The sequence below is a fragment of the Convolutriloba macropyga genome, chromosome 8, assembly GCF_964194025.1.
Source record: "Convolutriloba macropyga chromosome 8, txConMacr16.3, whole genome shotgun sequence".
In the NCBI taxonomy this organism is placed as follows: domain Eukaryota; kingdom Metazoa; phylum Xenacoelomorpha; order Acoela; family Convolutidae; genus Convolutriloba; species Convolutriloba macropyga.
The window spans coordinates 20,265,846-20,279,219 of NC_134475.1; the positions used below are offsets into that span (position 1 = coordinate 20,265,846).

Below are 13,374 nucleotides of genomic sequence, written 5' to 3' on the forward strand. Positions count from 1 at the left end.
CAATTGGGCCTGTTAATAATGAAACTAAGTCAGGAGCCCACAAAAAAAACAAATACATAAAGAAGCCAACACTTCAAAAAATTTTACGCCAAGACAATGTTCATGGCCTTATAGTTACAGGATGCTACCTGCAAGGATTGTAAATGATCAAATTTTTTTCATATTAACATCAACGAGTCTTCTTTAAAATGTACTACTAAGACATGACAACAAAGAAACCCAAAAATTGAACAACGTAGAAATCTCGAAGATTTTTTATGGAAAAAAAGGGGCAAGCAGTCAGTCACAACATATAAACAAGCGCAAAAAAAATTAATCAACAACAGTAATTTAGACATTTATTGAGTGAGGTTGAGTTACATAGTGACAAAAACAAAAGCAAAAAGAAGACAGATGAAAAAAAATCTTTTTTTAATTTAGTTTGAAAGTCATTGAATCAAACAGTTATAAACTGAAATCTTTAACTAGGTTGAGTTATACCTCTTGGGGACGCAATTGGGATCTATCGCTATAAAATTCTCAGCCCAAAAAGCATAAACTATTCAACAAAAGCAATTCACATATCCAGAGACGCCTTTTTTCGACGTTGTATATTTTCCCTACAATGCTTCCCTTTAATTGTGATAATGGTAGTAATTTGATAAATGAAAAACTGAAAAACGCGTAGTACCAAAATAAAGAAACCATTAGTTGACTAAAAAACCGTTACGGACATTAATTTAAACTCACAGGAAGTCGGTTTCCGCTTGTTTTTATTGAAAGTATGCCCGAAGTTGAAAGATTCTCATTTTTTGCGTTTTTAGAGCTAACTGGATCTTTGATTAAGGACACTAGGTTATTGGGCTACAACAATTATAGGAAATGAAAGCGAAACAAAAGAAGTCCATAAAATTTTTACGAAAACAATTTGTAAGAGCCATAAAAACCATGAGCTTAACTCTGAAACCATAGAAAGATCCCGTTGGGTTTTGTTTATTGTAATCAGTAACTGTCATTAATTGAGCCCTGATTTTAAATTCCTGTCCATAATTTACATAAAAAACATTTACATAGCGGCAATTTTTTGAAGAAAAGGTCGTGCCTCATTAAAATCCAAAAAGTTTTATCATAAGGATCCATAGTGAGATCAAGATCAACCCAAATGTTGCTGCGCGTCTAACAACACACTCAATAGTTGAAATGGTTGCAAAATAGATCAATTCCATTTAAAAGTTTTCAGTTGGTCAAAAAAAGTAGTGCTATTTGTATATTTATCGAGTTTTAATTGGCATAAAATTTGCAACATTATAACTCCAGAAGACTCTTAAGTCCAGCGGGAGTACAACTAGCTCTCTTTTGCATTTGAGAAGAAAATGCTTGCAGTTTTAAGGAGTCTACTTCCAGCAAATTTAGAGCAAGTGGGCTAAAATAAGCAAATTTGGTCCTATTTTTGACGAAAAGAATTTTGAAAAGTTTAGCATTAATTCTAGCCAAAAAAATCGGATCGAACAATTCAACAACCCACCTCAATCTTCCGAGATAAACTTTATAACAATACAGTTAACAATTTTAACATATTTTAGCAAAGTTGACGAAAATTTGGTCAAAATTGACAAAAATTTGGTCAAAAATGTGAAAAAAAACAGGTTAAATAAGTCTAATATTCACAAAAGTTTAAACCTAGATAACACCCTATGAAAAGCAGAAACTTTTAAATTTCATATTCTACGCTGGACGGGAGTTTTAAAGATACCACTCACAACTCTCTAAGATTATAATATCGATCGGCCAAAATTGTCTGAACAAAAAAAAACCTATTTTAGTATATAGTTCCTCCCTCTCAAGAGGTGTCGGATCAAACAGTGTGTATTCTTCAGGGGTGCCGACGTCAATTAGACCGTGGAAATCCTTTTTCAAAACTTTAGGTCTCGGTGAATTCAACTCCAATCATGGTGAATTTTAAAAGTTTATCTGTTGAGGCAGCAAGGTTTGGTTGACTGTACCAGTATTTCAGATCTAATTTAATGATCCATCATTCTTCGGCGTTTTCATTTTTTCGATTGTTTCTTGACTGTAATAACTACAGGAGAACAAAACTATCATTGAGTTTAGATTGATCGATGCTTGAAAATTTTTGTTGAACTCGCGATTCGAAGTGTACGAGAATTTTTGTACATTTCTGTTGTTTCGGTGTACATTTTTGTCTGTTTTGACGAATTTCGAACCAGCAGCGAATTTGTTTTGACGAATTTGTACTTGCTGTACCTATACGAAAAACTCACTTTGAAAACTTAGCTGCAATTTTTATTTATAGAGGCATAGCTCCCTTAATTTATATATGGACTTCTTCTGTGACAATAGGAGTCCGATGTTCAAGAACATTTCTCTCCCGGTAACTGGTTAGTGACCCTCGCTTTCCATTAGGCATTTATCTGATTTGATTCTCTACCCTCGCTATCAACTAGACAGCTTAAAAACCTATAATTTTTTTTGGCTCGTCCTCGAATATTTTGATTCTCTTGTTCTCATCAGAATTCCGGTTTGTGTTTGTTCACGACACGCAAGAGCTCAAATCTAAAGATTCGTTAAAGACAGATGGACGACCGCTTAAATCCAGCAGAAGTTTTTCTTGTGTTTTACTACGTTTAGTGTCTACATAGGCCTGAATGTCGTATTGCCTGCGTGTCCACAGTTCAGGTAACGGAATAGTCGAATGATGATGATGGCGTACGCGATTAGCATTTCTCATTGGACAACAAATGAGGATCGCGTTTATATTGAAGCTTTTTTGTGTGTGACAACTCGTTTACCGTTTCCGGTAGGGTTGTTTCTGTCTTTCTTTCCTTAGATGATCTGTAGTCTCCAGCAAAATGATTCCGTTTAATGCAATTTTTGCATACTCGTCCAGTCCAATTAATGAAGAGAGCGCTTTAAGATGCTTATCGTAAATCAAACGACAATTACTACACTTTTGCCGGATTCATTCGTCTCTGAGGTTGCCTGGAGTTGTTGCTGCTAGCCGATTGTCGCATGTCCAATGCTGAAACAGTTCGATGTGGAGACTTTGAGATCGCACGTACTTGGTTTAAATCCCCTCTATTTCGTTCTCGTTTTGAAGACCTAGATCAATTTTGTTTACCTAAGGCTGATTCAGGGGTGGTTGTTTATTTGTGTAACTGTAGATGTCTCGAATATTCGTTGAATTCGAGCATATCTCTCATGAGATATTTCTCAAGATGATTGAGTTGGCAACTTTCCACAACTTTTGATAAAGTTTTCAGACACCTTTTTTTCTATTGATCCATTGTGTGCGTGTGCATATAGGTGCTTGACTTCCCTGCAGCTCTCGAAGCTGAGTTTAAAGCTTAGTTTAAAGAGAGAACATAATTTTTGATCCGCCTGTTTCCAAGGCTTGTCTCTGCAGATAGTGCTCAATTCAGTTGTCTTGTGGCATTTTTATGCCCGTTCATCAGGAGTTGCACAATTCTTGCTCTTCTTCTTCTTTGCCTATGGGTGGAGTAGGATCTACAATAGGTTCCTCGTAGATTGCTAAATGAAGGTGTTCGTCTTTTTATGGCGGTCCCAACAAGATGGAGAAATCTATCTATTCTCTCTTGCGAGTAACGCAGTTTCCATGTGTTTTCTATTTATCCCACGGAACCATAGGGTCTTGCGAAAAGCGTTCCTAATAACGGCTCGATGACAAGTGGGTTACGTTACTGTTATTTAGTTGCTTGATGCGCCATATGGTAAACGGATTTGTTTCTACCATCAACCCGAGTATCGTGTAGTGATCTTCCATCAGAAAAAAAAACAAGAGGAAGAAAAGTGTAAAAGGACAGCTTTACCCGTACCGAACCTCCAGAGTAGATCAGAGCTGAAGCAGGGTAATTCAAGCGTTAGGTGCGCTATCACAGCTAGAACAGAGCTCCCCCAGAGTAGGAGACCTCTCAAATCAGGCTCTTGTCTTAACAGAGTAGAACACAGAGTTGGCCTACTCTGGAATTTGCCTTGACAGAATAGAACCCAGAGAACGTCTACTCTGGAGTCTTTCTTGACAGAGTTGATCACAGAGTAGGTCTAGTCTGGTGTCAGTCTTGACAGAGTTGATCAGAGAATAAAACATAAAACCACCCGGGTCGAAATGTGAACAGGTCCCAGGTTGCAGTGCCATCCGGAAGTAACCTCTGATCAGACCATCCCAGACAAAAGTGTATATCACAATGAAGTCCTAGAAAAATTCTCCACTATAAAATCTCTAAAAATAATTAACCGTTGTTTACTTTTTTCTGAGGTTGACCTAGAAAAAAGAGATCCCAGGACAGGCATCTCTGAGAAATGTAGTCGTACTCTGGGATCTTTCTCTGAAGAGTAGTTGAGGCCTCCATTGTAGGCCTCCTTTAACAGAACTCTGTCAAGAGTTGTCCTAGAGTAGGCCTGCTCTGAGCCAGCTCTGTCAGTATTTGTCCCAGAGTAGGCCAACTCTGAGCCAGTTCTGTCAAGAGTTGTCACAAAGTAGGGCTGCTCTGAGCGCGCTCTGTAAATACTTGACCCAGAGTAGGCCACCTCCGTCAAGAGTTGTCCCACAGTAGGCCTCCTGTGAGCCAGCTCTGACAAGAGTTGTCCCAGAGTAGGCCTGCTCTGAGCCAGCTCTGTCAAGAGTGGTCCCAGAGTAGGCCTACTCTGAGTCAGCTCTGACAAGAGTGGTCCCAGAGTAGGCCTGCTCTGTCAAGAGTTGTCCCAGAGTAGGCCTGCTATGAGCCCAGCTCTGTCAAGGATAGCCCAGAATAGTGCTAATCTGGGAGTTCTTCTGCTAAGGGTAACCGCATACTTCTACTCTGTAGCTACTCTGTCAAGCGTAAAAAGTGACCTGATCAGACTTTGATCCAGCTCTGAGAGTTTCCCTGAATTTACTCTGTTCCAGTTTTGATCTGCTGTGGAGGTAAGGTACGGGTAGTTACTAACCGATGAGTATGGTGATTTATAAGAGAATGAGGAGACAAAAGAGCATTCATTTCATAAGCATTACTTACAAAGCCAACTGACAAGACGTTACGCCATCTATAATATGTCAATCATTTGCGTAACTGTATTAATTCAATGATGTAATGTGAAGTATGAGAGTATGTCAAGTATGTAAAGTAAAGTATGACTCGAGGGCTGCGTACACAATATACCATAAAGCACAGAGTTGTTGCAATTGCAAAACTGGTAAACAGATTACCACACGGTTACTATCGCTCTCTGGAAGTTATTCATAAACTCCGATTTATTTTCTTTCAGCTTTAGTATATACATCTGAGTTGAAAAAGTTGAAAATTAAATTGCGTCTCAAGATTGATATTCAACTCTTTTTTATTGATTTCGATTTTTTAAACAGTTTCCAATGATAAATATTTCGAGATAGCTCTAGTTAGAAATTCCAATTACAGATTTTATTGCCATTTTACCATTATAGAATGAAAGAGCCCCATTTTATTTAAACAGAGGAGAGGGGATGATTACCTTCAAACTGAAATCCGGAATTAAGAATCAATGCTTTTATTGGGCAGAAAATTTAGCACAAAAAACCGCAGCACGTATTTCACCCCACATGCAGGTTTATAGCATATGGACAAGCTAAAATAACAATGGCTTACAAAAGTTTGTTGCAAATATTATACCCCCACTGAGCTTGGGGAGAGCACGGCGAGGAGAGGGGGGGCTATAAGTTTTCGCATTTGATTAACCTTGCCCTGCATTCATCTACTGCTTCCTGCCAGGTGACAAAAGAAGAGCTGAGAGAGTAACAATATCCAGGGGCGGTACCATTTATAGTCACAGTATCGTTTATGTCACATCTGCCACAATCCACAAATCCAATTGATAACAAGCCAGTTAGAAACACAATCGTCTCTCTGTTCATTTTTCAAGGTTCGCTTAAGATGGCAGTAAAGATAGCAAAGCAAGTAGAGGGAGTAAACTGTGACCCGATATTTGTCGATCAACTGACTGATCTTGTACTTGGATTACGTATACAATTTCAGAACGTCCTTGACTTCTGATCAAAAATCATTATAAAACACGTGATCGGTTCATTTTACGTTTAAAAACACATCATTTGACATAAGGAGTATTGACAAATTAATCCTAAACAACTTTGAACTGGCAAAATTCCGAAAATTCGAAAACAAATTGAAAAGACATTAATTGGTACAAAGAAATTTTTTCGATGCTTTTCCGTTTATTCTCTCCCCTCCCCCGTACTTTATACAAATGTGATATCCCTGACCGTAGAAATACGTTTCGCGTCACAAATCCACTTAGAAATTGTAGAGTGGATCTGAGGTGCGAATCTAAGTTTTACTAATTTGTGGGATTACCACTTTTAGTTTCACTTAGCAATCGTGATGCGATTGCAGACAAAATTATTGAGTGTGGAATTCCTCCTCGAATCCGATAGGATTGCTCTTAGTGTAAAACAGAGTAGATTGAAAGCAACTGAATTCAATGATAAGATTCTAGAGAATGAATAAATAATCAAAAGTGAGAGATATGAACAAAACTGGAAAGTTGACTTATTAGTCGGCGGCAAATTAATTATATGTGAAATATGACTTTTAGCCTGACAAGGGAAAACTTAAATTAATTTAGTACTGAGTAATCAAACATGAACTCAATATGGTACAACCGTACCACATATCCTCTGCTCGAGAGAAATTTTTAAACTGCATTAGTGTAAAATTTTTGATAATATTAACATATGTACTGGTTAGTATAAATAGTAAATAATGTGAGCAACAACAGATTAGTGAAGAAATGACAATGGAAATGAGGGGCTTATGCTTGAAGAATTAAATCAATGTAAACTCTCAACATTTACTTTAAATAACAAACATAGAACATAAATTAAGGCACAATCGAGGTGCGAATCCCCAAAAATAATAACGTACAGAATATTGCTACATAAACAACATCAACTTTAACTGAAGAACATGTAACACAAACGCAAATAAATATTGAACATTAACTCAAAATGAGCGCACAAGTGGTACTAATCCATATTTAAATTAATAATGGACAATTAAAGAAATCAGAATTGATGCATTCAACAATTTAACAAATTTAACATAGTTGTTTTTAGCTTAAATCTGATTTTCTGCGTCAAAGACGCTCATGCTAATCTCTCTTGTATAATCCTCATAGTAATAGCTCTCGGTTGACGATGTTCCAACTGGAGGGGGTGCAGGAGGACTCACTAATTGCAACTCATAATAAGTCTCTGGTGCAGAGGGTTGTGCTGCCTCTTCTTGAATTATTGTCGCAATCACTGGATTTGCGGGCTTTTGTTTCTTAGGTGCAGGAGCGGCAGAGCCATCGCTTACCGAGCACACAGAACTTTCAAAACCGAAATAGTCGGGGGCGCGTCGAGTTCTTTTGTTTCTGGACGAAGAAGGTGAAGCGGCGGAAGATGTTACTGAGGACGCAGCAACAGAAGAAGCATTTGACGTGTTGAGTGTTGCAGAAGTATTTCTGGAACGTTTGCCTCCTGCTTGAGGCTTTTTAGGCTTTCGGGATGCCATTGCCTTTGAAATATTGCTGTTTACAGACGAGACTCCCGAGGGCGCGTCTGATTGGGTCGGGCGGTGACGAATTTTTATTTCCCCACGGAATTTCTTTTTCAGCTCTTTGGTATGCTGTGAAATCTTTTCGCGTCACGTTTCGCGTCACAAATCCACTTAGAAATTGTAGAGTGGATTCGAGGTGCGAATCTAAGTTTTACTAATTTGTGGGATTACCACTTTTAGTTTTACTTAGCAATCGTGATGCGATTGCAGACAAAATTATTGAGTGTGGAATTCCTCCTCGAATCCGATAGGATTGCTCTTAGTGTAAAACAGAGTAGATTGAAAGCAACTGAATTCAAAACCGAAATAGTCGGGGGCGCGTCGAGTTCTTTTGTTTCTGGACGAAGAAGGTGAAGCGGCGGAAGATGTTACTGAGGACGCAGCAACAGAAGAAGCATTTGACGTGTTGAGTGTTGCAGAAGTATTTCCGGAACGTTTGACTCTTGCTTGAGGCTTTTTAGGCTTTCGGGATGCCATTGCCTTTGAAATATTGCTGTTTACAGACGAGACTCCCGAGGGCGCGTCTGATTGGGTCGGGCGGTGACGAATTTTTATTTCACCACGGAATTTCTTTTTCAGCTCTTTGGTATGCTGTGAAATCTTTTCCTCCGTGGTTTTCTCATAGGGGAGAGGACGTCGTTTTGCGTACTCCCAAAGGTCTGTTTTGCGTTCAGCGTGAGTGCCAAATTTGGCGATGTCACTGTTTCGTACGCATACTTCGGGTACTCCAGGTTCTTTAATAACTGTAGTAGTATCAGATGTTCGTACTACTGTACTACCCGGAGCCAATGTTTCCCATAATCCACGGAGGTCCCGTTTTGATCGCTTTGTCACTTTGCGTGCCAATTTTAGATCGAGTGACTGTTCTGTCCGAGGAATTGGGTTATTCAGTTTGGGATGCACAATGAAACGGGAAACGGACTTATTGTGATCCCCATTGTAACGGCGTCCCGCATCCACTTGTGCTTTCTTCATAGCCTCTTCTATGAGAATATCGCTACGATCACTTGTCACCCATCCGTTTTCGTCAAGGTAATCTTCTACTGAAACGGTATCGGCATCTAAATAGTGGTGAAGAATATTTTCATATGATAGATTAGATGACTTTGGTAATGTACTTATATTACTTAGTGGTGTGTTTGGCTTTCTTCTAATATGTGCTTGGAAAGGTGTTACATTTGTTGTCTTTTGCTTGCAAATACGTAATTAATAGACTATTGACTTTATTGCTTCTTTAATTGTGAATGTTTTATTTCCATTATCTAATTTCATAAGCGTCTTTTAATAGTTTGTATCAAACGCCCTTCTAATCCTATAGCTCTATGATCATTAACAGGGGCAGTGAGTATGTTAAGATTATGCTGTTTACAGAAATTTTTTACTTTGTAACCAATTAAGCAACGTGCTTGATCTATTCTAATATTTCGGGGGACACCGTGTATGTGAATGTAGTCATCTAAGAATTTAAGGATGTTTGGTCCATTAGTTTTTTCAAATACATCTACAGTGGGGGAAAACGATCAATACATGCAAGAAAAGAAATATCTTGGTCTTTTTCATTTGTAATGGGTCCTCCAAAATCAATTTTTATTTCTTCATTAGGCTCTGTACATGTCAGCAAAGGTTTCCATTTAGACGCCGGGACAACGGGCTTAAGATTCTTACCAATATCAGTACAAGGCTTGCACTGAGCCGCCTAGTTTAGGAATTCCCGGTGCATATACGGCCAGAACGCGTACTGCCCGAGTGTTATCATTCCCCAACTACCAGGGTGTGTTAGGTGAAGGCTTTCCAATACTGCGTCCTGAATAGAAGGTGGGATTGCCACCCGTTCATCTACACAGACACAACCCGAGCGGACATGGAGATCTCTCCAGTAGGAGAACATGTAAGGATTCACTTCCTTACATCTTTGGGGGTTGTTCTGGAGGATGCAATCACGCACTTCTTTATGGACTGCATCTTTGCTGGTTAGAACAGCCAAGAAGCCTTTAGTAAATGAGTGTGTTAAGTTAATTTCAAAGACTTCTTCTTTCGACAGGTCCAAGTTTGGTGAATTTTGACCCTCGTTAGATGATCTCGTCGTGTTCACCGCTGAATTGGGGGTAGATTGAAATGTGAACCGACTGTGTGTAGGAGGAGTTTGTGGGTTGGATGTTAAGCTGCTCATTGTGTGAGTGGAAATTGTATGGATATGTGATGCGTTTATAGGGATTTCTGAATGAGTAGGGATTTGAGTTGAGTTTGAATTTTTATTTGAGCTGAATTGGAATGGTGCTGCGTTTGCAGAATTTTCAAGAAGCAACTGAGTTGTTTTACGATTAAGGGCAGAAAGCAAATTGGAATAGTTTGTTAAGCGAGGATGCGAGGCACGTGTGGAATGTGTGTGAGTGACGCTGTTAAAGTGCTGTGATTGGCAGTTTTGTGGTGTGGTATTTACGTAAATTGCAGCAATAGCGTCACGAATGCGGGTAATTGATGCTACCGCAAATTCCTCATCATATTTGTTTGTAACTTTTGCTTCTTGATTTGGTTGACGGGAAATATAATCTACCAGCCCCATTTTTGCACCAGGTATATGTTCGATGTTAAAATCAAAAGTTAAAAGACGATCTATCCATCGTGTTCATCTTTTTTTAAGGATTTGTTTGACCGATGTTCTTTCATAATTGAAAGTAGTGCTTGATGATCAGTAATGATTGTGAATGATTTGCCAAATAGATAAAATTTAAAATATTCCACAGACCACTCAACCCCTAAAAATTCTAGTTCATTAACACTATAACGTTCCTCGTTTGAGTTGAGGAAACGGGACGCGAATGCAACTGTATACCAACCTGTAGGTGAGCGTCGTTCTAAAGCTGCTCCTAGTTCCGCTCTAGAAGCATCACATTTGATCCGCGTTTCAAGTGAGGATTATAATGTGTATTTTTTGTTGCATTTGCGACTTTATTTTTAATTGCTTTAAAGTGAGTTTCATGTTCAGTCTTCCAAACAAATTTTGTATTCTTTTTTAGTAATGGTCGAAGAGGATGGCACAATTGTGTTAAATTAGGAATGAACTTTCCTAAGTAATGAACAGAACCTAAAAATGATCGTAGTTGTTTTAGATTTTTAGGTGCTGATAGGGAAGCGATTGCCGCTGTTTTTGACTCAAGTGGTGCAATTCCTGATTGACTAAATTTATGTCCTAGCCATTCACTTTCTGTTTTTGCGAAATGACATTTAGGTAAGTTTATCCGTAAATTATCCTCATCTAATTTCTTTAAACATTTATAGACTAAGTTTAAGTGGTCTTCTTTAGAACCACGGCTAACTACTATGATGTCATCTAGAAAACAATAGGTATTTTGGAGTCCGACTAAAGTATAATCCGTTACTTTTTGGAATGCTGCTGGCAGATCAGTTAATCCGTAGAAACCAGTAATAAAACGATATGTTCCAGTTCTCTCACCCCGCTAATGATATTGAAGTTACAATGCCGAGCCGTTTCCGGGTCTAATTTGAGTCGACTGTATGCGTACTTCAAATCCAAAGTTGAAAAATATGCTGTTTCTTGTGATGCGGATGTGTTCAAATTTTGTTGAATTGTGTCAATTAAATTATCAATATTCGGCATTTGGCATTTATTTTTTTGGATAGATTTATTCAAAATTTTGGAGTCTAGAGCTAGTTTAACTGTTTTATCTCTTTTTACTGTAATTACTATAGGTGAAATAAAGTTTTTATCTGAACAACTGTTTAATCTTATGATGTGTTTTTCGTCAAGTAGTTTTTTAAGTTCTATATTAACTAGTGGTTGTAAGTTAATTGGGACTCGTCGTCCTTTTTGATGTGTAGGTGTCAATTCTTTGTGAAATGTTGATTTTACTGAAGGTTTTAAAGATTTACCGATTCGGGTGATGAGATCTGGAAAATCAAATGCAATCTGCTTCTTGATTAGGCATTGATTTTGGTCAATATTTGCAACTTGTTTCAAATGAGTAAGAGAAAAACCTAGCTTTGGAGAAACATCTCGTCCAATGATGGGTCTGTGACCGTCTTCCGCTACTGTTACATCAACGCCTGTGGCTATCCAATCATTACATTTGATTGATGTATTGATCACGCCAACAATCTTGATTATATCATTAGAGAAAGTTTTCAAGTCATGTATTTCTGGTGACTGCACCCAATAGCTTTCATTGCACTCGGACATCACTGTGTCTGCTAGACTTTTGTTTACAATAGTACACACGCTTCCCGAATCCACCAATACCTTTGTTTTTTGTATTCCCGACACAAATGTCTAAATTTATTGGTTCCACCTCACAAGCGTGGTTTTGAATTGAAATCGCCGCTACACAATTATCATCGTAATCATCATAGTCCGAGTCTTAGTTCGCGTCGTAGATGCTCTGCTGCTGCAAAAGTCTATTTATATTATTGAATTGTTCGGCCGCTGTTGCTGACGTACCTACTGTAGCCGCCTCAGAAACTGAGTCATGTACATAATTTACTCTGGGTTTGGGTTTATTGGGTTGTTTGGATTTTCGACAAACTTTGCAAAGTGGTTAGCAATGCCGCAACTTTTACAGTTCTTTCCACGGGCAGGACATTTTTGTCTATGAGATGAAGACCAACCACAGCCACAGTTTGGACAAATTGTTGGCTCGACGAACTGGTTTGTCGACGCTCGTGATCTATTCCACAATCCCTGAACATTATTTATCGTCTGACTTGTAATTTCTTTTGTAGTTGTCGAAGCTGGAGATCCAGATATTATTAGTTGATTTTGTATTCCCATTTCAATGTTCATAGCAATTTCAAGAGCTTTTTTAGCCGTTCGTGTTTCTTTTAACAATTCCCTTTAGATTTCGCCATCTTGCTTATTAGCTATGAAGACGTCACGAATGATCGACTCCTCGTGGCTTCCTAAATCGCAATTCAAAGATAGTTCCCGAAGGCAACCGTAAAATTTTTCCACGGGCTCTCCCTTCATTTACTTTCTAGTGAGAAAAGTGTAGCGATCAAATGTGATGTTTCGTTGTTTAGTAAACACCCTATCAAGACTTTCCCAGAGAACCTTTGTTGTTACTCGATCGATCTGGACATTTGGTTCTTGGGAACCAAATATTCGTCTACCTTCCATCCCCAAGCTGAGATACGTTAAGGAGACGGCTTTGTTATCACAATATTTCCAGGGTTTTTCACCACACAGTATACCTACGAGTTCTATTTTCTGACAACGGTTTAACCACAAGTTCTTCAACTGATCATTACGGATTCGTCGATCTCGTTCGCTTTGAGCTGTACTGTTTTCAACGTCATCCTCGTATATGGGCTCTGGAGGTAGAATGACCTTGTCTGGTGGATCTCCAAAAAGAATATCAATCGAAATGCCTTCCTTAGCCATGATAGCTAATTTTAACATGATCTGCCATCGATCCCATCGCAATGGAGGTCCAAGTGTTGATTTTTCCCAAAAGGGCTCGATTCCAAGGAGTGCACGTTCTTGAGTTGCTGACTGTGCCATGTGATATCCCTGAGCGTAGAGATACGTTTCGCGTCACAAATCCACTTAGAAATTGTAGAGTGGATTCGAGGTGCGAATCTAAGTTTTACTAATTTGTGGGATTACCACTTTTAGTTTTACTTAGCAATCGTGATGCGATTGCAGACAAAATTATTGAGTGTGGAATTCCTCCTCGAATCCGATAGGATTGCTCTTAGTGTAAAACAGAGTAGAATGAAAGCAACTGAATTCAATGATAAGATTCTAGAGAATGAATAAATAATCAAAAGTGGG

At 38.6% G+C, this 13,374-nt stretch overlaps 3 protein-coding genes across 6 annotated transcripts in view; 2 read left to right on the forward strand and 1 right to left on the reverse strand.

Annotated features, from left to right (window-relative positions):
* LOC142344575 (uncharacterized) overlaps positions 1-6,046 on the reverse strand; it is a 91,323-nt gene extending 85,277 nt beyond the window's left edge. For 2 of the 4 annotated variants that reach the window (XM_075396356.1, XM_075396355.1), the window contains exons 1-2: positions 5,709-5,864; positions 5,013-5,040 (exon numbers count right to left, since the gene is read on the reverse strand). In XM_075396356.1, the coding sequence (XP_075252471.1) occupies positions 5,013-5,040; positions 5,709-5,724 (44 nt within the window). In that variant the 5' untranslated portion in view covers positions 5,725-5,864. Of the gene's footprint in view, positions 1-5,012; positions 5,041-5,708 lie in introns of all 4 variants that reach the window. The other 2 variants (XM_075396353.1, XM_075396352.1) reach the window with 2 other exon arrangements.
* The window catches only part of LOC142344573 (eukaryotic peptide chain release factor subunit 1-like), a 271,614-nt gene that overhangs the window by 52,893 nt on the left and 205,347 nt on the right, over positions 1-13,374 (forward strand). The window lies entirely within an intron of this gene.
* The window catches only part of LOC142344571 (putative H/ACA ribonucleoprotein complex subunit 4), a 556,150-nt gene that overhangs the window by 52,890 nt on the left and 489,886 nt on the right, over positions 1-13,374 (forward strand). The window lies entirely within an intron of this gene.